This window comes from Dermacentor variabilis, chromosome 3 (assembly GCF_050947875.1).
Source record: "Dermacentor variabilis isolate Ectoservices chromosome 3, ASM5094787v1, whole genome shotgun sequence".
Taxonomy (NCBI): Eukaryota; Metazoa; Arthropoda; class Arachnida; order Ixodida; family Ixodidae; genus Dermacentor; species Dermacentor variabilis.
This window is the reverse complement of record NC_134570.1, coordinates 66,853,396-66,878,651: the sequence shown is the minus strand read 5'-3', so window position 1 is coordinate 66,878,651 and position 25,256 is coordinate 66,853,396. Positions and strand designations below refer to the sequence as shown.

The 25,256-nt window shown below is 43.4% G+C and overlaps 1 protein-coding gene across 2 annotated transcripts in view; it reads right to left on the bottom strand.

The window, feature by feature from the left end:
* Positions 1-3,919: 3,919 nt before the first annotated feature.
* LOC142575790 (GPN-loop GTPase 1) overlaps positions 3,920-25,256 on the bottom strand; it is a 22,885-nt gene continuing 1,548 nt past the window's right edge. The window contains exons 1-13 of one of the 2 annotated variants that reach the window (XM_075685441.1): positions 25,120-25,226; positions 24,673-24,795; positions 23,960-24,053; positions 20,547-20,586; positions 19,500-19,566; positions 17,875-17,912; positions 17,709-17,787; positions 17,074-17,214; positions 16,244-16,473; positions 14,198-14,237; positions 10,871-10,955; positions 6,045-6,137; positions 3,920-4,073 (exon numbers count right to left, since the gene is read on the bottom strand). In XM_075685441.1, the coding sequence (XP_075541556.1) occupies positions 3,970-4,073; positions 6,045-6,137; positions 10,871-10,955; positions 14,198-14,237; positions 16,244-16,473; positions 17,074-17,214; positions 17,709-17,787; positions 17,875-17,912; positions 19,500-19,566; positions 20,547-20,586; positions 23,960-24,053; positions 24,673-24,771 (1,110 nt within the window). In that variant the 5' untranslated portion in view covers positions 24,772-24,795; positions 25,120-25,226 and the 3' untranslated portion in view covers positions 3,920-3,969. Of the gene's footprint in view, positions 4,074-6,044; positions 6,138-10,870; positions 10,956-14,197; positions 14,238-16,243; positions 16,474-17,073; positions 17,215-17,708; positions 17,788-17,874; positions 17,913-19,499; positions 19,567-20,546; positions 20,587-23,959; positions 24,054-24,672; positions 24,796-25,119; positions 25,227-25,256 lie in introns of those variants that run through there. The other variant, XM_075685442.1, reaches the window with a different exon arrangement.

Below are 25,256 nucleotides of genomic sequence, written 5' to 3'. Positions count from 1 at the left end.
AAAAATGGATTTATTTCATTTAGTAATGTTGCTTGCCCGGCTTGAATTTCATTCAATGCTGATATAATATCGCAAGATGCCTGTGTTGTAGTAGATCGAATACTAGGGCCTGGGTTTTCTTCGACGTCACCTGATAGTAGCAGGAGTTCAAGACTGACATGAGCACAGTCACAAAACAACACCATGGGCTTGGCAGTACAAGTCTTTACAATCAAGTGGCACTGGAAGCAACAACTCTCTGTAATATAAAGCAGTAGGCACAAAAATTGAAGCAATAAAATTGCAATCGGGAACACATGGAAGGTGCTCAAAAGTTAAAAAGCATGAAGCTACAAAAGTCAAAAGTGTGCTATCATAAAACGCCAACTTCCCCTCCTTAGAAGCATGTCGGATACCCACCTTTGAACTCCCAGTTATACCCGTGATGCTGAGCAGAACATGGCAAGGGCGGTCTATACTCAAACTCTGGTCTACATTAGCGTAGGCAGTGTCATAACGAAACATTCACACCTTTCCTTCCAAATACAATATAAAGTTACACACAAACAAAAATTTGTTTTCCTGAAAGCAACATCATATCACACCTTGTACAACCGGCTTTATTACAAAATTAAGGCTTAATTATGGTATGACCTGTCAACTACTAAGATTACAAATTACTGTTACACTCTTCACATCATCATCATCAGCCTGCTTACGCCCACTGCAGGGCAAAGGCCTCTCCCATACTTCTCCAACAACCCCGGTCATGTACTAATTGTGGCCATGCCGTCCCTGCAAACTTCTTAATCTCATCCGCCCACCTAACTTTCTGCCGCCCCCTGCTACGCTTCCCTTCCCTTGGGATCCAGTCCGTAACCCTTAATGACCATCGGTTATCTTCCCTCCTCATTACATGTCCTGCCCATGCCCATTTCTTTTTCTTGATTTCAACTAAGATGTCATTAACTCGCATTTGTTCCCTCACCCAATCTGCTCTTTTCTTATCCCTTAACGTTACACCTATCATTCTTCTTTCCATAGCTCGTTGTGTCGTCCTCAATTTGAGTAGAACCCTTTTCGTAAGCCTCCAGGTTTCTGCCCCGTAGGTGAGTACTGGTAAGACACAGCTATTATATACTTTTCTCTTGAGGGATAACGACAACCTGCTGTTCATGATTTGGGAATGCCTGCCAAACGCACTCTAGCCCATTCTTATTCTTCTGATTATTTCCGTCTCGTGATCCGGATCCGCCGTCACTACCTGCCCTAAGTAGATGTATTCCCTTACGACTTCCAGTGTCTCGCTGCCTATTGTAAATACTGCTGTTCTCTCCCGAGACTGTTAAGGATTACTTTAGTTTTCTGCATATTAATTTTTAGACCCACTCTTCTGCTTTGCCTCTCCAGGTCAGTGAGCATGCATTGCAATTGGTCCCCTGAGTTACTAAGCAAGGCAATATCATCATCAGCGAATCGCAAGTTACTAAGGTATTCTCCATTAACTTTTATCCCCAATTCTTCCCAATCCAGGTCTCTGAATACCTCCTGTAAACACGCTGTGAATAGCATTGGAGATATCGTATCTCCCTGCCTGACGCCTTTCTTTATTGAGATTTTGTTGCTTGCTTTATGGAGGACTACGGTGGCTGTGGAGCCGCTATAGATATCTTCCAGTATTTTTACATATGGCTCATCTACACCCTGATTCTGTAATGCCTTCATGACTGCTGAGGTTTCGACTGAATCAAACGCTTTCTCGTAATCAATGAAAGCTATATATAAGGGTTGGTTATATTCTGCACATTTCTCTATCACTTGATTGATAGTGTGAATATGGTCTATTGTTGAGTAGCCTTTACGGAATCCTGCCTGGTCCTTTGGTTGACAGAAGTCGAAGGTGTTCCTGATTCTATTTGCAATTACCTTAGTAAATACTTTGTAGGCAACGGACAGTAAGCTGATTGGTCTATAATTTTTCAAGTCTTTGGCGTCCCCTTTCTTAAGGATTAGGATTATGTTAGCATTCTTCCAAGATTCCGGTACGCTCGAGGTCATGAGGCATTGCGTATACAGGGTGGCCAGTTTCTCTAGAACAATCTGTCCACCATCCTTCAACAATTCTGCTGTTGCCTGATCCTCCCCAGCTGCCTTCCCCCTTTTCATATCTCCTAAGGCTTTCTTTACTTCTTCCGGCGTTACCTTCAGGATTTCGAATTCCTCTAGACTATTTTCTCTTCCATTATTGTCGTGGGTGCCACTGGTACTGTATAAATCTCTATAGAACTCCTCAGCCACTTGAACTATCTCATCCATATTAGTAATGATATTGCCGGCTTTGTCTCTTAACGTATACATCTGATTCTTGCCAATTCCTAGTTTCTTCTTCACTGTTTTTAGGCTTCCTCCGCTCCTGAGAGCATGTTCAATTCTATCCATATTATACTTCCTTATGTCAGCTGTCTTACACTTGTTGATTAACTTCGAAAGTTCTGCCAGTTCTATTCTAGCTGTAGGGTTACCTGTAGGGTTAGAAGCATCTAACTCTTCACATAATTGATTGTTATATAAAAACATTTGGCTGAGCTTTCATATCTTGAACTATGACTCTTAGAGCAGCAATTATTCAATGTTTAATTGGGTTTTTCCAGTCACATCAGATGTGCCAATGCATTGACTAGCAGCTGTCAACAAACAGCACCTGCTGCAGCTGAAACAAGATGTTTACTACAAAATTTTATGAACATGCCTCTATATACATGTGCAAAAAAAAGAGTAGACCTTTAAACCCTTAAATTTCCTAACAATGTTTTCCTTTTTGTATGGAAGAACCCTTTCCCTGAAGCAGCTAAACTACTTAATTCCTCAAGTTAAAGCTTCTTGAAAGCATTGGTAGGAATAACCACGAGGTGTTGTTTACGAGTGTTAGAAATTTTGCATGAATCTGCTATAAACTGCTTTGCTTGTGCAAATCAGTCTTATCAAAGCAGCTTGAAAACAAAACAAGCACTCATGGTGATGTCAGTATTTCCTTCTCACTTAAAGGGCCCATCACCAGGTGCCTTTGCAAATTTTAGTTACTCACTTAGTTATAAAATGCCATCTAGTGATCATTTTACTGAATTTCAAATCGGTTCGTTATTGTAGTAGATGGAAGAAATTGACATATTACCACACTGCCAGGAGGCGAGCGTGACTGCCAATAGACACTCTCTCCCTCTGCCTTTAGTAGCATCTGCAAGCACTGTTCCTTAGCTACCTTCTCAGATTCCAGAAGTAAGAGACCACGCCAGGTTCTTGTTACGAGCCTTGCCTCCCCCCCTTTTTTAATCTCTTCCTTTTTTGCTGCACGGCGCATTTGTGACGACGACATTGCGCATCCACATTGGACGATTTACTGAAGTAATGTGTCATGGCGATCGACATTGCCAGGACTGCGATTTACACCACAGTGTCTGTGCATGTTACCTCGGCTCTCTTGCTGGGAGTGGCACTTCCTTGAGAGGGAGGACAAGGGCATGCAGCATTTCGTTCGAAATGCAAGCTGTTCTCGTGAAGTACAGCACTGCAATACTTTGCAGACACGATCACTAGCACACGAAGTATGCTCTGTGCTTGTCTATTTAAAACGGCCCAACCTGGTTAGGGGCCCCCTTTAAGGCTGGTGGCACCACATGATAAAAAATATTGTACAATAAAGAAAAACACTAGAACATTGAAACATGCAGTAGTGAAAACTGGATAAGTGGGTGTTGGTTCATTCTCAGAGCAGTGCTAAAAAGATAGGGTGTAAAGAAGGAAAAGACAAGACAGTGCTGTCTTGTCTTTTTCTTCTTCGCGTCTGATCTTTCCAGACTGTTCCGAGAATCATTAGGTGCACCACGCAGTACATTCACACCTACTAGCAAGCAGCAGATGTCAAGAAACACGACAAGCCAAGAAAAACTTCAAATTATTTATGTACTGTACATTGCGGCATCTTGTGGTCAATTACGTATTTCCATCAGCTTGTGCTTGGTACTTCTTTGCACGCTTTGTTTTTTCCTTCTCAAGAAAGTTCTTGAATGACTCGTATTCTTTCTTTTCATCATCATCTGCAAGAAAGGAAAGGTGGGACGTGGGATCTCAAAAACAGAAGATCCAGTTCCATGCTCAGCCTTGGTTACACAATCATGATTGAAAGGATCGGTTGGTTTCATGTAGAGACCTTGCACCACTTTTGCTATAGGCGTTCCTGCCACTTTGGAAATATGAGCTAGACATTTATAAGGGGTCGAGCACGGCTGTGCAATTCGAGCTTGATTAAGGCAATCGTATCAAAATTTTGACCTCTGAGTTGGGTTTTTAATTTTGAGAAGTCAGTGAAATAAGCAGAAATGAAGCCTTATGAATGACCTGTCTTTTATGTCGAGGATCATAACTTGAAATGAAACTTAGGTGTATGGGTAAGACCCTGAGACGAAGCAGCGGTCATAGCAGTAGAAATGCCCCTCTCCACGTCCGAAAAAAAAAAAAAAAAAAAGGGCTAGGCATGCCTACAGCTTGACAATGTGCATGCTCACCGTGTTTTTCATCAATCACGGTATTGTGCATCGGAAATTCACACCAAATGGCCAACCTACGAGCAGCGAGCTTTACTGCGGAGTTTTAGAGCATTTGAGGGAGGCTGTTAGGAGAAAACAGCCCGATCAGGGGTGCACAAGTAGCTGGCTGCTGCACAACAACAATGCGCCCTGCCACGTAGCATTCTGCACACGCGAGTTTCTCGCTGGAAACAACACTGTTTCTACCCTACTCGTCAGACTTGGCTCCTTCTTACCTCAGTCTCTTCCCAAAATTAAAAAGCTAGCTCAAAAGTCACCATTTTGACAAGATTGTCTCAATCAAACTTGAATCACAGAAGGGTACACGACTCCTTCCAAAAAAATGTCCAGGACATACAGTAGAAAAAAGTTAGGTGTGTGGAGACGAACGAAAGAAGAGTGAAATGGACAACACAAATGTCAACTATCAACTGAAAGGTCACAGTGGCAGAAAAGAATGTAGACACAAAACTTGTGTGTGCATGCTGAGGACATAGTCCCAAAGTGGCAGGTAGGCTGGGAGCGCTGTACTGCAGCACGAGGGAATTATTCCAAAGGAGACAGTGTTTGAATGCACATAAATAAATTACTTTCTTCAAAAAAGAGCCACTCTCGAAACTCGTTGATACTGCTATGCATACATGTGAAAACAATTTTTTTGTTTTGTTTCTCTGTGACGCGGAAGTGCCATTGCGTGTGACGTCACTTGCTGCCTCAGTGGCTCCTTTGAGAAGAAGAGCATGCTGGCTTTTGTTTGAATTTTCAGGTGCTTTCGCTCTGCAAGGATTGCTGTTGCCCATAGATGGCCAACATGCGAAGTGCTGAGTCACACAATATCTCGCAAAAGTATCTATTGAGAATACCACTCCTGGTATTTGAGCTTTTGCGAGAAATTTAGTGGCTACTGGCACCTATTTCGAAAGGCTCTACGTGGTCTATGCATGGCCAATGGCTTACAGTTTTGTGAATTCACTTATCTTGGAACTCCACTTAGCTAAAAATTTACCCAGTATTTATAAATGCTAGTTAACAGGGTCTCAATGTAGAATAATTTGCTAAATGCAATCTGTGGCACCATGCGATCTATACACTGCAATTGTCTGTCTGCAATGTACAAAGCCAGTCAGGTGCCCTTTAAGCATATAATTATCAATGTGTTGCGGTGAAGTGTTCTCTATCCAGCTGTTTCTTTTTCACACCTCCTTTACAAATGCTAGTTATAGTTAGCAAGGTCTCAATGTATAATAATTTGCTAAATGAGATCTATCGCACCATGCGATCTACACACTGCAATTGTCTCTTTGCAATGGCCTAAGCCAGTCAGGTGCCCTTTAAGCACATAATTATCAATGTGTCATGGTGCAGTGTTCTTATTCAGCTGTTTCTTTTTCACACCTCCTTTAAGGTAAACTGGTTCTGCCAAGTTCAAAAAGGCTGCAGTGTTCCAAGCAACATCTCTGCTTTAGATGTTAACTACCATACCTTCATCGTCCATTGGCTGTTCCTCTTCAGAATCTTCCTCATCACTCAAGCCAGGTTGCACATCCACACTGTCTTCAGCTCCATGCACAACGCCTGAAGTTGTTGAATTGGAGGCAAAATATATTGATCCGTTTATTCACAATGCCTTTGGAAGACAATGGGACATATACTTCCTGCTTCATCTTGTGTGCAACAACGATTATCAGCAGCAAAGGGTCACATTTATCTTATTTGTTTGGTGCTGCCTCCTATCTAAAGGCTTCAACACTTCATGGGAGAATAGTCTTGGGAATGGGTACTAAGTGACAGCAAGTGTGCAAAAGCTACCAAAATTGTTTTCATTGTTGGAACGCTAGCTGAATGTGGCCCACATTTGCTTGCAAGAAAAAAAAGTTCTCAAGATGCCCGTTGAGTTATTCTTCTTTCCTGAATTTAGATTTAGACCTTTAGCTTGCAATAAGCACCCATTTGTGCATCTTGAGGCAAGAACTAGTCCAGAAAACTTGCCTTTGTGAATGCACGTTGAAAAGCATCCACATGCAAAAGGGCACTGTTGCCGTTGGCATTCCAACGCTCTGGCGAAAAGTGCACACAAACTTTATGGGTATGTCCTCCACTGTTCTACTTTGTCTATAGTGGTTTGGTCTGTTTTATGAGGAAAGTGGTTACATAATTTTTCATTGAAACCCTCGAAGGTCAGAGGAACAAATGAGACCCACTTTTCGACAAAGCCATTTAGTGTCATAGGGACAAATATGTACCGCTGTTTAAAACTAAACGGCCTGTTGTACAGAAGTGAAATTAGTTGCAAATTACTTCTAAGCACCTCATTCACTTATACCACACAAAAGATTTTGAAAAGTTGTGGTTTGCGAGAGAAGTAGGCAAAAATAATTTTGCATGGGGACCCTAAAGGGTCAATAGGACATATATGCATCCCACTTTTTGAAAGACCATTCAGTGTCAATGGGACAATATGTCCCACCTTAGTAAACAACTTGATGCAGTGTAGTGAACTTTGATGTAAACTATTTACAAATATTACCTCATTTACTCATACCATGCAAAAGGTTTCAAGAGTGTTATAAAATATATACGCCATCCTACAAAGGGCTGGTCACGAACAGGATGATAGCAAAATAAATAGTGACAAAAGCAACCACATCATAAAATAAAGCATGATTACACAAAACATTAATACTAGACAGAGAAAACAATGCACATTAAAACGGTAAGTATATAGCACGAAAACACACATGCACACACACAAAGCAGAAAACATTTAATTAAAAAATATATAGAGAGGGACTAAAGAAGCTATAAAGCAGACATACAAGCTATTCTTAAGTTTCGGAAGCCTGAAGAAAGGTTACCATTGTGTTTAAAGGGACCCTGAAATTATTTTGTAAAAACGTACTGAGTCATTAGAATAGGTCCTTCTGATCATTAATTGATGCATCTAAGTGCTCTGCGTAAGGCGTGCAATTTATTATAAGGCTTTAAAAATGTATATTGTTGCCGATCACAATACAATGCTTGGCTGAATTTTCAGCCACTCCTAACCATTTGATGTAAATTACCCTAATGACGCTAGTAGGGCAAACTATCCGATTGGCTGCCTAAGGCACGTCATCAATAATTTTTCTAATTTTATGGCGCAAAAATGTTGTTCGTAATAGTTGGAACGTTAGTTAATTTGTTTCTATAAAAAGAACATAACAGAAAGAGAATGCACAAGGACAATTTCTCACTACACTGAAGCACTTCCGGCACACAGGAAGTGCCATCTGCTTGTGTTAGAACGTGCTCCCTTTCGATGAGAGCTTCGCGGTAAGTGCTGGTAGTTTTTTCACGAGCACTATGATTCACCTTTGTTGCGTTCTGGGCTGCAAACGTAGCGACCTGCAATAAGTCAAGCTGCAACATTGTGTCCCTGTGCAAGGCAGCAGACAAGCAGAGTGGCTGCAGCGCAGTGGACTGTCGCTATCTGATCGGCACCAGGATTTGCGCATTTGCAGCCATCGCTTTACACCCACGGATTACTACCACGATAGCGTTTCACGAGTGCAGTATTCGAGTAAACACAAGTGCAAGGGTACTGGGCCTAGCTGTCTGACCGTGCAGTTTCACAGGATGAGCAGAAGCGCAAATCAATTGTCTGCACAGTGCAGCCACCTGGTGGCACAGAGCTCAACGAAACACAGTAGCAGTAACAAAGTGTATTTTTCTTTGCTGCTGGTGTAAATTTTTTGCAGGAGCATAATCGTTAACACATTATTTTTATAAATGTTTAAAATGTTTTACACTTGGTCAGAGCAATATTAGCTCTTTGTTTGTCTGGTTAAGCTCTGCGCCACCAGGTAACTGCACTGTGCAGACCGATCAGGCCACTCACGTACGTCTATGCTAAAGTTCCTTCATCAGCTTAAGTTTATGCCTCCACCCATCCATCGAAATGCCCAACTCGTCTGTGGTTACCGGAATACCAGACACGTTTGGCGCTGCGGCAGAATGCTCGCAACACACACTGCTTCGACAGCTCTCGTATGGGGTGGATTGCCATGTAGCTGGACCAGAAGTAGACGACATGATGTGCCATCATGATGCAGAGCCAATGAAAGCAAAGCTTAGCCCCGATCACTCAGCGAATGAGTCGAGGAGAAAATGCATGGCTATGGAGGAGGGTAACTTGTAATCGTCCGCAGCTCTCTTAATATGAGATGCTTCACACAAACTGTGGTGCGAATGATTAACTTTAGCTGTACCCAACGCGTCTACAAAATTTCTCTGAACCGTTTCAGGGACCCTTTAAGACAGAGGTGTGTTGATGCTGACGGACAAGACACAGTCTTCGAGTTCCACTTGGGCTACTGTGACAGCTAAATTCTCAGTAATCAAGTCGACTTCTGTTCCTTTTTATTATGTTTAACTTTTTTAACCTTCCTCAAGCAATACTCCACCGCCAAGACTTTGAGGATTTTGAATTTTAAGAAATCTACAGCTGGGGCCACAGCCCTCCCTTGTTGCATAGTAATTAGTATATATCACCTTATTCTAATATTTTGAAGTTATGCAGCATTAAATCAGTACTATACACAGCAGCTGAAATATATGACACTGACAGTCACTCATGGAGGAAACATTAGCACTTGTGCCTCGTTATGACCCTCATTAATATTGTGACGTTCGCGTATAATTCATCGCGTCACGACACCGCCGGCTATTCACCATTCTATCTCCTATATGGCCGAGAACCCGCGTTGCCCTTGGACACATTGTTGCCCTCGGCCACACGTTCAACCACTGAATACGCCCGCGACGCGATCGCACACGCCGACCACGCGCGCCAGCTCGCCCGCACCCGTCTCGAGGCCTCGCAGGAGCATCAGAGACGCCTCTATGATTGCCACCATCGCGACGTACAATTTACTCCGGGTTCTCTGGTGCTTCTCTGGTCCCCCATTCGACGTGTGGGCCTTTCCGAAAAGCTGCTGTCCCGCTACACTGGCCCATACCGTGTGGTGCGACAAGTGACCGATGTCACGTATGAAGTCATCCCCGCCAGCCTCTCAGCGTCATCGTCGGCTGCAAGTGACATCGTTCACGTGGCGTGACTAAAGCCATATCACACACCTTTCGCCGCGGATGTGTAGATTAAGCACCGGGACGGCGCTTCTACTGCCGGGGGTGATGCTACGGAACAGCCGCCACAGTGTGGCTGCACTGAGGAGAAGGAAGACGACGTGGCCACCGCTTGATAGCGTCGCCATTATTGCCACCGCTTGTCTACGTGTAAATATATTGTAGACTCGTACGTCAGCTACACGTAACAATATGGACACAATTAATGGGCAACTAATGCGAGCACCAAATGTATTTGTGCTTTGCTAATAGTATGCAAATCCACTGACTGGGCAATGAACAGTGCAGAAATACAGAGGCTACTAGAAACCCACGTATCTTTGTCTTGTTAATATGTACAGTGCCAGCACGGACAGTATTTTTCTCTAAATGAAAGGAGCTGGAAGCCCCGTACACGCTGGAGTTGAAGGGCCCACAATACGTCGATAGCAGCAGGACGTACCGCTGTCAGTACAACTGCACTGGTCAGCAACAGTTCCAACGCGGATATCACATGATATCTTCGGTAATCATGTGCTGCCTAAAAGCACACACGCTTTCTGAGACAAAGGACTGGGTCTGCTATGTCTCTTGGTTCTACTGGCATCCCAAGAAGTCCATTAAAGTCCATGAAGACAAAGCAGCTTCTCCTCTCATATGCTAACTTTGCCAACAAGGTGTAGCTCTCCCTATTGCACTCTCTCTTTCTCCACCCCCCTTCCGCTGTGCTGTTGAATTCACTTTCGTTCAGCAAAAGCTCTGGCAGTGGAAATTTTATCAATACAAAGCTTACTTTCGCAGACCCCATGCCCATGAGGTGCTTCAATGTGCACTGCAATTTCCTTGCACATAGTGCCGACTAGCCTAATGCAATTCAAGAGACATATTTTTAAATTTAAATTCTAGTGCGCCAATGCAGTGCACAAAAACAAAATTTACAGTGAATTTTTCTCTCAAACATAATTGGTTTTGGAGCTTTGAGCTCACAATTTAAGTAGCCGATTTTGGGTGAGTTATATAGCCTGCAAAGCTATGGAACTCCAGCATTAGGTGAACAGGCTTCTACACTTTTGCATCGCAATGAAAAACTGCAATATAACGATCAACCATGGCGTGGCTCCTTTAACCGTGTAACACCCTACATTTTTTCTGGTTTAAAACCAAAGAATCAATGTGGCATGAACGTTCACAAATTATCCAATCACCTGTGAGAGGAACGCTGTCTCCTTCAGCAACATCCAGCCTTAACCGTTGCAGCTGCTTCTGCTGTTCGGCCAATGACACTTCTTCCTAAAAGCACAGGATGGGAACTTCGTGTCAGTGAAACACACAGGGCATACGGTAAAAACCGGCTCGTGATCGCAGTGCAAAACACTGACAAAATGTGAAAGAATACACACAAGAGCTTGTTTCAACATTATCTATGCTGTATATTCTTGAGTTACGGTGATGCAGCTCTCCATAAAAAGAATTTCTGCTGATATTCAGAGAAGAAAAAATATAACTTGTGATATTTACAATTCTGAGAATATTTTTAACTTCCTGGGCTACTATGGTCGTGAAAGCCTAAGCTATATGCCTATTACAGACCTGCACACTTTAGAATATAAAGAACACTACAGCCAAAGCTGAAAAATACACAAATGTGAATAAATACAGTAAGCAAAAGTTTTGATTGTTTATTAAAGATTCTAAATTAAATTCTGGGGTTTCACGTGCCAAAACCATGATCTGATTATGAGGCACATCATAGTGGGGGAATCTGGGTTAATTGTCATCACCTGGCGTTCTTTAACGTGCACCGACTGCACGGTACATGGGAATTTTTGCATTTGGCCCCCATCGAAATGCGGCCGTCACCGCCAGGATTCGATCCCGTGACCTCATGCTTAGCAGCACGACGCCATAGCTGCTAAACCACCACAGCATGTTATTAAAGATTGTGGGGTCTCACCCATGCTCTTGGGACAAAGGAATGAAAACACATTAGTGCAAACAGTCACAAGGGCGTTCATTGCACCTTTATACACTAATGCCTGCTAGCCGACTCACAACTCACAGAACATTCCGATGGGCATGCGGCAAATCTAGGAAGTCTGACTCAACGCGACTGGATACCGAGTGAATATGTTCGCCCCATGCTGGACACCAATGCCTGGTCGCTCGCGTGTACAGTCACACAAACGGTGGCACATTTGAACGATCATGTTCGTCTATTCTGGTGTCCTGGCCTTGCGAGATGGCCTCGCAGAAGCATGGATCAGGGCACGTGCAGAACGTCCGCACTGCTTGCCGACCCCAAGCCAAAGAGGAAGAGCCTACACCCTGTCGCGCCCGACTAACCTTGCCGTTAGGTGGCATTAGCAGTGCAACACTCACGCCATCTCTCGCAATGCGCTGCAACCAGACCGACCGCCGCCGGCACTAAGCTATGCGGAGAAGCCAAATCACAGGAGACGCAAGACAGGCAGGGAAAACAGCATATCAGGGGATGCGTGAGAGTCACGCATCCCCACAAGATTTATCAACATTGTTCCGTAGGGGCACAGAATACGCACTCTGCTCTGTATATATATAAAAAAAAAAATAACCTGCACCACGGATAGAAATGTCTATGAAGCTTATGAATAAGATATTCACATAATGGTGCCAAAAATTTTGGCTGCCGTTAAACACTGGTTTCATAAGTTGGGTGTCACTGCTGCAGGTAAATCCAAATAATTGACAGGTCCAAAAAATCATGCACCGAAAGACGAGTCAGTGTATTATTTATTTATATTCTCTTGAAATCAGCTATACCTTTCCCCACTTTCGATAGCAATCAATTCCGATTCAGATCGAAATTCTGGACACAGATTGGCTCCCTCCCTCAGCTTGCACCAAGGAGCCAAAAGCGACCGAGAAATTCTATCACGTGTGGGCACAACCACGATTGAATGTGCACCATGTGACATACATATTAAACTAGATGCAAATGATAAATCACTAAGTTATTGTCGTCAGCAGTCGTAAGTATTGTTGTCAACAAGCTCTAAAAATAATAGCATTTTATGGTTAAATGGTAGAAGTTCGTAAATATGCAATCAGTTCACATTTTCATGCTGTATAAAATATTGCAATGAGTGAAAATCCTGACAAAACAACCATATTAATTTGAGCCTAATGACTGACTAGACAGCAATTTTACTAAGACCAAATGTTCACAAATTCTTAATGTTCATGCTGAGCCAATAAATAAAAATTTAATTTCGATGCCATTCACAGAGCTCTTTTACCTTCAAGGGCAATGCAGCTGTTAGAAAGCCCTGCTGCACTGATACCCATTTTTTTGTTCACATACCTTGCACTCAGTTCACCAGTTCTATCAAGAATGTGAACAAATGCATGGCAAGTCAAAGAGGTGTTTACACAAAGGTGATTCGCATACCTGCAGACTGGGGAGCACACTATGTCACGATTATGATGCGACTTCCACGATGGGGTGCAGTCAAGTTAAACTACTACTGGAGGTTACTTGTTCAACAGCCACAAAACAAACTTATGAGCAATGAGAAATTATTTGCCAAGCCTTAGTGTGTTTCCCTTTTCAGGAAAAATGAGTGAACTTGCTGTCTGTAGGGTGCGGTGAGGAGGTTCTTTAGAAATGACATCCCTATAACCCTTTCCCTAACTGACTTTGGCAAGTCCACCGAGCAAAAACCTTTTTGCAATGTGTGGGGACGTTCAACTCTCGCGTCTCCTGAAGTTCGGCTTTCTTTCATGACACAGACATGATGGTGGGAGTCGGTGCATGTAGTTACACAGCTACAAGGCGAGATGGTGCAAGTGGTCTGATAGCTAGCGCCACCTGACGAAGTGGATAACATGGACACGAGAGTAACTTGCTCCCTTCTGTTTGGCTTTAGGACGATGGCACGTGCAACCAGTTTGCATGCTTGCTACTGCTCTTCATGGGACTGTTCCGCGAAAGACTTCCTGTCCGTCCTCGGACCATTGCACTGGCATGGGCGAATGCAGTCACCTGGATGCACTTCCATTCACAGGGCTCCACCTGGGAACGACTTAGATCGGTGTCTGGCATGGGCAAACATTCGCTTGGTAAGCTTTCTTGCGAGCTGACTGAACTTCCTTGATTTCCCACAGTGTTCCATTGAGGAATTATGCCTTGTATTTATTTTGACTAGCTGGCATCTTTGTAGAGAAGGAGCATTATTATGCGCCCTTTTTGTATGTTTGCACTACTGCATGCTGTATCTTTCTTTACCAAGAGCATTTAATACCCCACAAATGGTACACCTACAATTTGTGTGATTCTGTAGGCTGTATGACTGCATCAATGGATGAAATGGCCAGATAAAACGGCCTTGGAGTACCAGCTAGAAGAAAAGCTGTGGGAGACTGCAGACTAACACTGAAGCTGAAAGCAAGATACAATGGGTGCTCCAGCCAAAAACCCGAAATAAATTTAATGAAATATAAAAAACTGACACAGCAGTAGCGTTAGAATCCTCAAACAAATCAGAATTGCTCACCTTTCTTTTCTTGAGCTGCTCATACTCTGGCCGATACACACTGGAAATAAATAATGAAAAACCTTAGACACAACCACTTATCCTCATTATCAATACACATGCGTGTGAGAAACAACTTATGTTTCAGGTGCAGGATTATGTTTTTTTTTTCTTTCACTGACGCTACCCAACCATCCAATTTTGGAGTTTACAATCAATATGTTGGAAGACCCGACAACTGGCTAGATGCACTATGCTATGTAGGGAAGCAATAGTATAGGATCTCTCTCAGGTCCACTGACATTTGTCTTCCCAGCACAACTCTAGCATTCCTCATTTCGGCTTCCACATATGCTGCACAAGTGAGGATGGAAGCTAGTCACATAGTGTTATAGTCCCGCAGCTAAAACAGGAGATGGCGAATACAGGTGAACCTGTTTAAACAATATATTGGGTATAACAATGACAACCTACACCGTCTACTTTTGTATGTTCTCTATGGTGAAATAGCCCACTTACTACAATGCCCTCATGCTGCAATATCACTATATGATGAAGTCAGGCTGCCAGGTGGCTTTGCCGAAAGGTAATGGAATGCAAGAACCTTGAACAGAAAAATGAATAAGATAATTCAAGCCATGGCACCCTCCCCGCCACCCAAACAGCATTTGTGTGCTCAGCCTACTCCACATGGCCAGCCTCGTGCGCTTCTCTCCCGTCACCCTTCTGCTCCTCCGAACGTGTTGAAGTCATTCCTGGCCACATGGTTTCTCAGCCTCATTTGACTTGCCGCCAAAATGGAAGATGAATGATCCGCCCACTGGTCATCGGCAATGCACAATGTTGCCGGCGAAAAGAAAGCATAGTGCTATAGATTTGGAAACAAAGTACTTCTAACCAATAAGGCAATCGTCACAAACGTGCTTGCATTGGATAGTGCTGGCAACATTGGGGGCGATGATGGCAGTGATGATGCGGTAGGCCAGGCTGCCTCAGCATTGTCGTCGCAGGAGGCCCTGCAGATGATTCAGTCCCTCTGAAGCTTCGTTTTCGCTAGGGACTTTCCGCTGCAGTACGTGGAGCACCTGGCTTTCTTGGAGAAGGCGGTGAATGACAAGCTTCGCATACAGCAAGCAACGCTGACGGACATGGTGTTTTACCATGTAAGCCAGTGAGAAGTATGTGGCGAGATGCTTGTAGCAATCGCTCCCCAGCATTTCTTCTGCATTTATCAAGCTGGGAGGCTGCCGAGGCAACCTTCTCGCACTTTTTTAAAGGGCCCCTTTTGGGGCCACCAATGCGATGCCTCGGCGGGGCTTGCATGTCACTTGCCGTCCGTGATCCCTTTGTGCAGTTGTTGTAGCAATGCCATTCTTGAATGCCGACAGCCGCAGCTTGTCACACACGATTATAGCATGCAGGAAGCAGAGTTAAACAGTAAAACAAGTCAACACAATCAGCAGCTGGATGGAGGAAGGTGGCGGGGAGGGGCACTGACATAGTTTGCTCACAACAGCTCTGCCACCACCTATTTTGATTTTTTTCATACATCCCATTTATAACAATTCTCAGTTATAACAATAGAATTTTCATGGCACTTGAATATTGTTATAAGTGGATTCAACTGTACTCCTATGCTGGTGCTATCTCATGGCGCTAATTGCTAAGGTGCAAGAGCAAGTTGCTTCCTCTCCTTGGATATGGGACGTTGGTGCACGTAAACTGACTAAGTGCTTGTTGGTGCACTGCGTGGGACTAACCCACAGAAGGTTTTCCACATAGCGCGAGCATCAGTGAACTTAATAATTTGTACACAGTTCAGTTTGTGGGACTGCATCCATGAATGACCTTCGGCATGGATTAATACTCGCTTGGTATTCCTTTGTGATGAGCCAGATTACTCCCGATTTCTTGGCGTGCCTTATCGAGGAACTATTCCTTGTATATCAGTAACCTAGAATTACTGAATCCAAAGAGCAGTAAATGCTCTTCTGTATATTTGCACTAGTATGCTGTTTCCCTTGAAGACAAGAGCTAGTCAGCCCTGCAACTGTAGCCGCCACTTACGTGTCGTATTCGTGGCGAGCTTTCTGCAAGGCCTCGAGGAACTCGAGCACACCTTTGCCCGTCACAGCAGACACACCGACGGTGTTGATATTGGCGTAGAATTCATCGAGAACAAGGCTGAGTGAGCGACTGAGGTTGGAGATGTGCGACGTCTCCCCCTGCAGTGCATCCTGAAAGGCCTCAAAGTCCTGCATCCACTGCACTGCAAACTGGTGGTCCACCACATCAACCTGTACAAGATGCATGGAGCATTTATCAAAGCACACTGAAGGAACACTCGTTCACGACAGCAAAAGACATCAGTAAGCCTTACTGCACCAAATAATGAAAATAATAATAATAATAAAGAATGACCAAACTTCACTCAATCTTTCTTTTTCTTTTTACCTTTTGCCACTGCTGATTTGTCAATAACAGTGACCAGCACACACAAGGCAATAAAATGTGTGACCAGCACACACAAGGCAATAAAATGCAGCTTCCTGCAGTGCACCAAAATAATGAAATGAATAAAAGATGTTTCCACTTCTCTGTCTCATCACATTTAACCTAATAAATGGTACGAAATGTTTACTATACCATGCTGCATGCACTGAAAGAAGGGTACTGTCATGTTTGCACACCAACATTGACTCTGCATCGGCATTTCACTTCGGCTACCCCAAAAAAAGAAAATAAATCTGGCTCATCCATGGCAACCAGGACTCGATGCAGAAAAACCAGATCACTGAGGCCATCTCAAATTTTTCATGATACAGCCAAACAAGGAAGACTTTCGCTCTTCAACTGTAGGGCTGCCTGCAACATTAGGCAATCATAAAGCAGCTCACCTTGTTCATGGCAATGACAAATGGCAGCTTCGTCTTGTAGAGAATGCTGCATGCGTAAAGCATGTTGGACATGAAGGTGACTGGGCTCACACTGCGAACCATGTCCATCACATACACAATCACAGTGGGAAATTCAGATGCCTGGAATGAAATGGCAGAAAGTGGCACTATTACCATGTGTAGCCGATTGCTAGGACAAGCAAGGGCACAAGATAAATTAGTGAGCAACAAGCAAGATATTCATTGCTAAAAAAAGAAATGCTGGCTCACTAGGGGTTCTCTACCACAGGATACTTTTATGTCTATCAAGGTTATAAAGAAGTGAAATATGAATTGGAAGTGATGCAAAAAGACATGGACACAGAAGTAGCATAGGACAACACACAGAACTTTAGCACAAGAAATGTTGCTGGAGTCAACGTTTCAACAAGCCAAGTGCCCCTGTCAAAACGTTTAATCCAGTGACATTCCTTGTTCGGCCACTGTTAATCACTTCAAATGTTTGTCTTCCTGTGAACTCGTCTTGTTTGAATACACACAACTGCAAATTGTTCCATGTTTCCTCTGTGTTTGTGTCTTTGTGCATGCGCTACAACTCGAAGGCAGACAAGGAGCACAAGTTCGCTTTCACAAACCAAGGTCTCTGTGATGATGCTTCCAGATGCCGACCAGGTGAAGACTTCAATCTGGCCTGGTGTGTCAAAAATTACATACCTGCAAGCAATAAGGTCAAAAATGGTTGAAAATTTTGCTTAAGACAGGTACAATGCATTTGGGTAACATGTAAGGGGGTTAACTTACTCAAGTTCAGATTTTCTTTTGTGTATGAGCTGCATCACCTGTTGGAACAATCAGAACCTCATGAAGAACCAACATTAAATTTGAACAGCACATAATTTATGCATCAACGTCATAGCATAACTGCTCGCTTGGCACCGCGTATTTCACTTCTACAATAAGAAATTAGGTAAATAGTTGCAGGCAAAGAGTCTTCCTATTTTCAACCTAATTCCTAAATTTAATAATGAAACATAATTAATTACCATCTCATCCCTCAAATGTGCATCCGTGTGGTGGCATAATGAAAGAAATGTTATCTTTCACAGCAATGACACATTTAATGAAAAGTCAATACAAGTAAAGAGAGTTTTCACTGAGTGTTTGCAGTCCGCTCCACTCAGGTCGCTGCATCCTAACAATTTGCACACAGCCGCTTAGACAGAAAGCTAGTGTGTACAACGCCATGCCAGCAGCAGAAGGCAGAATGCTGCCTTTGTTCCAAGCCGATGGAGCGGAGCGTGAGGATGCATCCACCTGGTTTGTCATTTTACAGCCAATCTGACTGCACGTCGCTCGAGTCTCTGGGAGACGTGCTTTGATGCGCTTATGTGATTTTCGCTGCGGTACCTCAGTTCATGAAATATGCATGGTGCAAACAATGAGCATGCAGAAAAAAAAAAAAACTAGGAAGGAGTGTCATGTGACAATTTTGAAGCCTAATCATAAAAAATAAAAAGGAGGAATCAGCGAGAGAGCACCCATGCACTTGACCACATGTGATTGTTTATTGTCATTCATTGCCACTACGCTGCGTTTTTCATCTGTTTGCCTGTGCGTCACTCGGAAGTTCTAATGCGCGGCTAATCATGCAGATGCTCCAAGAACTTGTGTAAAATGAGGATTTTGTGAATCGTAAATTTTTCATTCGTCCACTACTTCTCAAGTAAGCACTCACTGTACCAGTTAACACTAAATGCTCAGTTAACAAACAATTAATCACAGGGAACCCTAATCATGAGAAGGAAATTCACAGAAGAATAAAAATGGGTTGGATCGCATACGGCAGACATTGCCAGCTCCTGACTGGAAGCTAACCATAATCATTGAAAGGGAAGGTGTACAATCAGTGCATTTTACCAGTGCTGACATATGGGGCAAAGACTTGGAGACTGACAGAGAAGCTTGAGAACAAGTTAAGGACCGCGCAAAGAGCGATGGAACGAAGATTGCTAGGCAGAAAGAGACAGAAAGAGAGCGGTTTGGATCAGAGAGCAAATGGGTATAGACGATATTCTAATTGACAACAAGAGACAAAAATGGAGCTAGGCAGGTCATGTAATGCGCAGGTTAGATAACCGTTGGACCATTAGGGTTACAGAATGGGTACCAATAGAAGGGAAATGCAATCAAGGACGACAGAAGACTAGGTGGAGCGATGAAATTAGGAAATTCGCGGGGCGCTAGTTGGAATCGATTGGCCCAGGACAGAGGTAATTGGAGATTGCAGGGAGAGGCCTTCGTGCTTAAGTGGTCATAAGATAGGATGACAATGATAATGATGATGATGATCATGATCATGATAACAATAAATGCTCTTGCACAATGAAAGGAGGTGCTACCTGCTAAAGAAGCTCTCTGGCACTTACCTGGTCAAAGCGTGTAGAGAACAGGTTGAGTGATGTGACAATGCCACCATTAGGACCTAAGCCATACCTGTAAATGGCTAAGGAAGCAAAAAGCTGCTTGTTTCTGAGCTAAAATGAATGCTTTTAAGGTATAGAAACACCCTTCAAGTACTTGTCTAATTCATGCAAGCAGTGCGCAAGCCCAGTATGTTGTATCAAAGCAAAATACAGCACATGCACACACACACACACACCTGTGTGAATAATGATCAGGTTTTAGCTAACTCCAGGGCAATTATCTGGGAATTCAGAGAAAGGAATGCATAAATAAAAAGAAGGCAGATGTGTGAAATACCCCGTACAGAACTTAAAAGGAGGAAAACCTGTTAAGGCAAAAATAAATAAATAAATGAAAAATACAGCAAGGCAAACAACATACATGCCGAAGTGGACAAAAATATATATTGAAGTTTGGGTTTTTTGAGCTAAACTGCTCAGCAAGTTGGCATTGCACTGCTAGCCATGTACATTCACCACCACATTACTTGCTCCACATAGCCTACTCATTGTGCACTCAATGATGCATGTTCCAAGAACTTATAGCAAGGAAATCGTAGAATTCAGCCAGTTTGTCAAAAAATAAAAAAAAGTATACTAGCAAGAGAAAACTTAACAATAAATAAAAAAGTTATTCAAGTGAAAGGCTCGACATGTTACTGCAGGTTAACTATATGGTAAGGGACGAAAGAAAAGCGAGAGAAAGGGGAAACAAACAGACACACACACATGCACACAAGCTCAGAAATGTATGCAACAGTAAGCATGACAAAGAGAACAAAGTGCAGCTATATGGCACTGGCAACAGACAAAATGTTTTACATCTCAGTCGCTGCCGTGGCCACTGTCAACATCCTGTTTGGATATACAGAAGAAACAAAAATATGGGTAAAAAATGTTCACAGGAAATCACATTATCATATCTTTTAGCTCACAGCTGTAGGCATTGCACAGAGCAATATTCTTGTCACAGAATCATAGCATGCGCTATCATTTGAAGTTCAAGGATACTGTTTCATGACTTCCTTGTACTTCACAGTGTCCCTGATATCTGCAGATGAGAAGGAAAACTTATGTTAAGGAAAAAGATGAAGCGTACCATGCAGTGCTTAAAAAAGAAAAAAAAAAAGAAGGATGCTCAGTCCAACTTCAGGGCAATGCATTAACATGGTGTTACATACACATTACAACAAACAAATTAATTTTGACACTGCAAGTGTAATTACATTTGCTGCTTTTCTTCGTAAGCACCTATGGGTGCCGTACCTGAGTCCCCCTTGCCGAGTCTCTATGGTATATCCTTGCCATAGGTGGAAAGTTTTCATTTTTCCAGGGAAGGGAGGAGGGGGTGACCAGCTTTCTGAACCCCATATTATATATATATATATATATATATATATATATATATAGAAAACAGTTGCACTCAAAGAAACTTCGCATGTCCTCGAAGAATTGTTCACTGAAGTGACGGCCTTATATGAACATTTACCAGACCTCAAAGTAGTAGACAGTTCAATTTCGCAGCCTGAGTCTTCTCGCACCACCAAGAATCTGGCATCTCTTGGTAATGTAATATTCCTTCGTGCAATTGTTGTATACTTCGCTATTGCTAATACTGCTTCGCCTTTCTAGAGAAACTGCAGCATCTCTCTCTTTCTTTTACTGTGAGCCCCAGTATAAATGTTGCTGCGCATGACTGCTGTTGATTTCGAGTGAACCCGGCAGGGCCTCATTTTGGTTACTGAGCGAATTATACAGGGTGTCTCAACTATCATACACCAAGTCTTTAAAAAAGACCAGTTGCGTTACTCAAAGAAAGCCTAGTGCCTATTGCTTCCAGTACAGTGGAGTAGCCGCCAGTATTTTTTTCGTTGCTCAGATTTAATTAGGTAATTGTAAATAATTATCTAACTTGAGAAGTACTGTCCTAGTTATCAAAGTGTCAATGAGGAATTTGTAGGCACCCCCAATCGAATTAATGGCATACACTTTTTTTTTTCCTGACTGGTAAAGAAACTCCACGAAATATGAAAAATACCATGCGACTTCGCTCCTACCCACGTCATAAAGCAGCGCCCTCAAATAAGCTGATTGAAAGCAACTGCTTTGCCTGTCTCAAACTCGAAGAGATAGCGCATCAGCTTGATAATGGTATGGAATGAGCACCAACAGCAGGTTTCGCGGCTTCGCAACTATTTGTTCCTCTCATTTATACGTCACACTTATTACCAGTCTCTCAAGGTCGATTGATCACATGGATAACAAAAGCCCTTGATAACGCGGCCAAAGCGACACTCTGACCATGCACGAAATGTGAAAAGCAATGCAATAGGCACAGAATGTTGCAAAATCCCGGCTCTGCTCGCACTGCATCAAAAGAGTATGCGCACAGCTATAATGCTTGCCTCAGACCAAAGCCAAATTAGAGTGACGGTTGTATTTTTCATGAGACTGTATACCTGCTGCAAAAACAAGGTCGTGGCAAAAAAAGAAGCAAGATAAACAGGCCGGGAAGCGACCCACGTGTAGAGAAAAGGCAAAACCGATGCGTTCAAGAAAGTAAATGCACCACTTCTAAATGAACCGAATTGGCAATTGGTACGTCTGCACAAATAAAACAACAGAAAAAGAAAAGCAGCAGATTTCAGTGTGCCCTTATAATCTGTGAATACGTAAGTGCCGTCAAACACCAGCTGCTGCCTAGAGGACGTGTTTGAATAGGTCTCCTTCTGCAGCTACGCAGTACTGAGTCTGCTTTATCACATCTTCAGTGGCTTTCTCGACCGTCGCTGGAATTCTATGGCAGATATCCGTTATCTTTGCCTTATGCTCATCTGAAGTTGTTGTCTCGATAATGTAAACATTATCTTTCACATAACCCCAAAGAAATCGAGTGAAGTGAGGTCAGGTGACCTAGCCGGCCAACTTATAGGCCTGTGCCTTCCAATCTATTTCGCATGAAAAGTCGCATCCAGCCAGTTTCGTGCTCGGCTGCTGCTGTGTGCTCATGCCTCATCTTGCTGATACCACAGAAATGGAAGACGTGACAGCAGGACTTCACTGAGTGTCACTGAAGTCACTGAAGCCAAAGGGTCACTGAAGTCTGCAGGTTTTTCTCAGGGTCAAAAAAGCACGCAAAGCAATTTGAAGCGAGCTGAACCTACAGCAACATATTCATTCTCTAGACATAGGCTATCCATACCTTTAGAAATAATTGTTAATTGGCTACCTCTTCCTCTTTCAAAAATATATAAACTTTGTCTGGTGTATATATTTAAATATACTGTGTATGTGCATGGTATTTACAGTGAAAATTTAAAACAATGTTGAAGTGAGTATACGGATGAGGCAGCCGTCGATGATGCTTCTAATGCGCTTGTCATCCTATTGTCTGGATTTGAAGAAATAAAACAAAATTATGCATCACAAGCCATGCACGTCCGCGCGTGCGATGATGCAGTAAGCTATTAGCCCCAATAAAATTTTAGGTGAAAAAATAAAGGCAAGTGAAACAAAACCTCAACTAATGTGCGTACAAAACTCTGGTAATGACACTTTGGGTAGGGGTAGGCTTCAACATTTTTCGGGGGGGGGGGGGGGGGGGGGGCTCTGCCTCCCCCTCCCCCAGAGAACTCCGGAGGGGGCTCGACCCCGGAGCCCCACCGTTGTCAGCGCCTATGATCCTTGCAATGCCAGCCAATTCTCATCACACATTTCGTGCCTGCTCTTTGATGCATCCAGCGTTAGTCGGGCTCAATGCCAACAGCACATTTCCTGCACCATTGTCTGCATTTATGTCTAGGGCACTGTATTGGATAGCCGGAGGCTGCCTCGGCAAAACTGTCACCTGTCAGGCATCTTGCCTGACAGGTGACAGTTTTGCCGAGGCAGCCTCCAGCTATCCAATACAGTGCCCTAGACATAAGTGCAGTTTTTTGAACAATTTAACAATTGGTACACTTGACAATGAACCATGAGTTCATGTAGTAGGAGCTGTTAAGAAGACTGCCGAGTCACTGTCAGCCAAACAATGTGTTAAAGTAAACAGAGATTTCAGACGATGGCCACAGACTAAATACATTGTTTTATTAGGCAAAATGACACGTGTAAACTGTAGCACACCACTTAGTACACAGTATGGTTACCAGCAAGAAACAAATCGTTTAAGTTTGCAGAGCAATAACCTGACACTGAGTGCACAGAAGCTACTGAATAGCCCGGAGCCTCAAAGAGTTAGCAATAGCAAAACAATGCAGCAGACAGCTGCACATGGCAGTATTGGAGCAAGGCACTCAAGGTGCTGAGAGAACTGTTGCTAGTTTACTGTTACCACAGCCCCACGTACAGCTACACTGTATATTTGTTACTGTGGGGATGCTCGAGACCCCACATTACATAACAAAATTGAAATCGAAAGTACGCACCAACATTGGCAGGGTATGGAAGATCACTGCAGGCTGGGTCCAGGTTCACGACATATGGCGGTCTTTTTACGGTGTGTAGATGAGCTGTTAACCGCTGAAATAAATTTAGTAAAATCCCTGCACAATTTCCAACACAGCCTACAATATCGGCTCCCTAAATTCCTTTTAATTCCATTTCTAAACTTCGCCCTGCCCCATGATTTACAGACCCCGGTGCTTCAGTATAGAGCACAGAAGTGGCTGAAATCTGAAAGCAGCTGCGGGCTTCTGGGTACGTTGTTCACATCTCCGCGGGTTGCTATCCAAGTGGCTGCTCCTACAAACTAGCACCTTCTCTGAAATCTAGCAACTGGGGAATCCCGGCGACTGTGTCCCATCAAAAGAGACATATCAAAGCTAAGCAGAGTGGCAGATTGAAGGAAGAAAAGCAGGTGGGCCTTATAATGAAGAGAAAGAATGAGTGAATGAGCTGAACTGTTTCACAGCTTATTGTTTCAGTATCATGCACCTTCTCAGCAGAACGAAAACGACGACAACAACAAAAATTCCGGCAGAAACGCGATCAATCATGCAAATGGACACTGGATAGCGCGCTACAGCATTAAAAAACACTGCTGCTCACTTCGGTGAACTAGTATATGAGTGAACAGAAAAGCAACAGTTTCAAACTAATATGTCTGTAATAACAAAAGTAGCACGCAGTATCGCCATACCTGTACCCATGTCGTTTTCCCAGATCCTGCCATCCCAAGCACGATGACACAGGTTGGTAATGACCCGCTATCTTGGGGCTCTCCACTGCTACTCGCCATCGCTAATCCAGGCAACCGCTAATCCTATGTAAACAGTGTACAGTGAAGACTTGGTCAGGCACACGCATAATCTAGACAAGTCACATCAGCTAATATGGACAGCTTACATTGCCAGTGAGGCAAAACAGATGTAAACAACAAAGCAATCTCGCACTGTTTTCACAAACAACGTGTTAAGGTAGAAACGAAACACCGCAAGATGACGCGCTCGCAAACTCTCAAGGAACTACTGCGATCAATGCCGCTGCAAAGCTTTGTGACGATGTATCTTCTGTTGAAATAGCGAATCGGCAGCAGCGAACTACTGAACTCTCAAGCGATACAGAAAAATGAGGCTCAGAAACTTACGAGAAATGACAAAAGCGGCAACACACACACGGATGCTGCGCACATGTACGCAAAAATCTCGCGCGCTGCGACTGCGGCCACTTACGGCTTGTTATGGCTTCACATTTATGGTAGTAGAGCTTTGTGGCGGAGCCTGG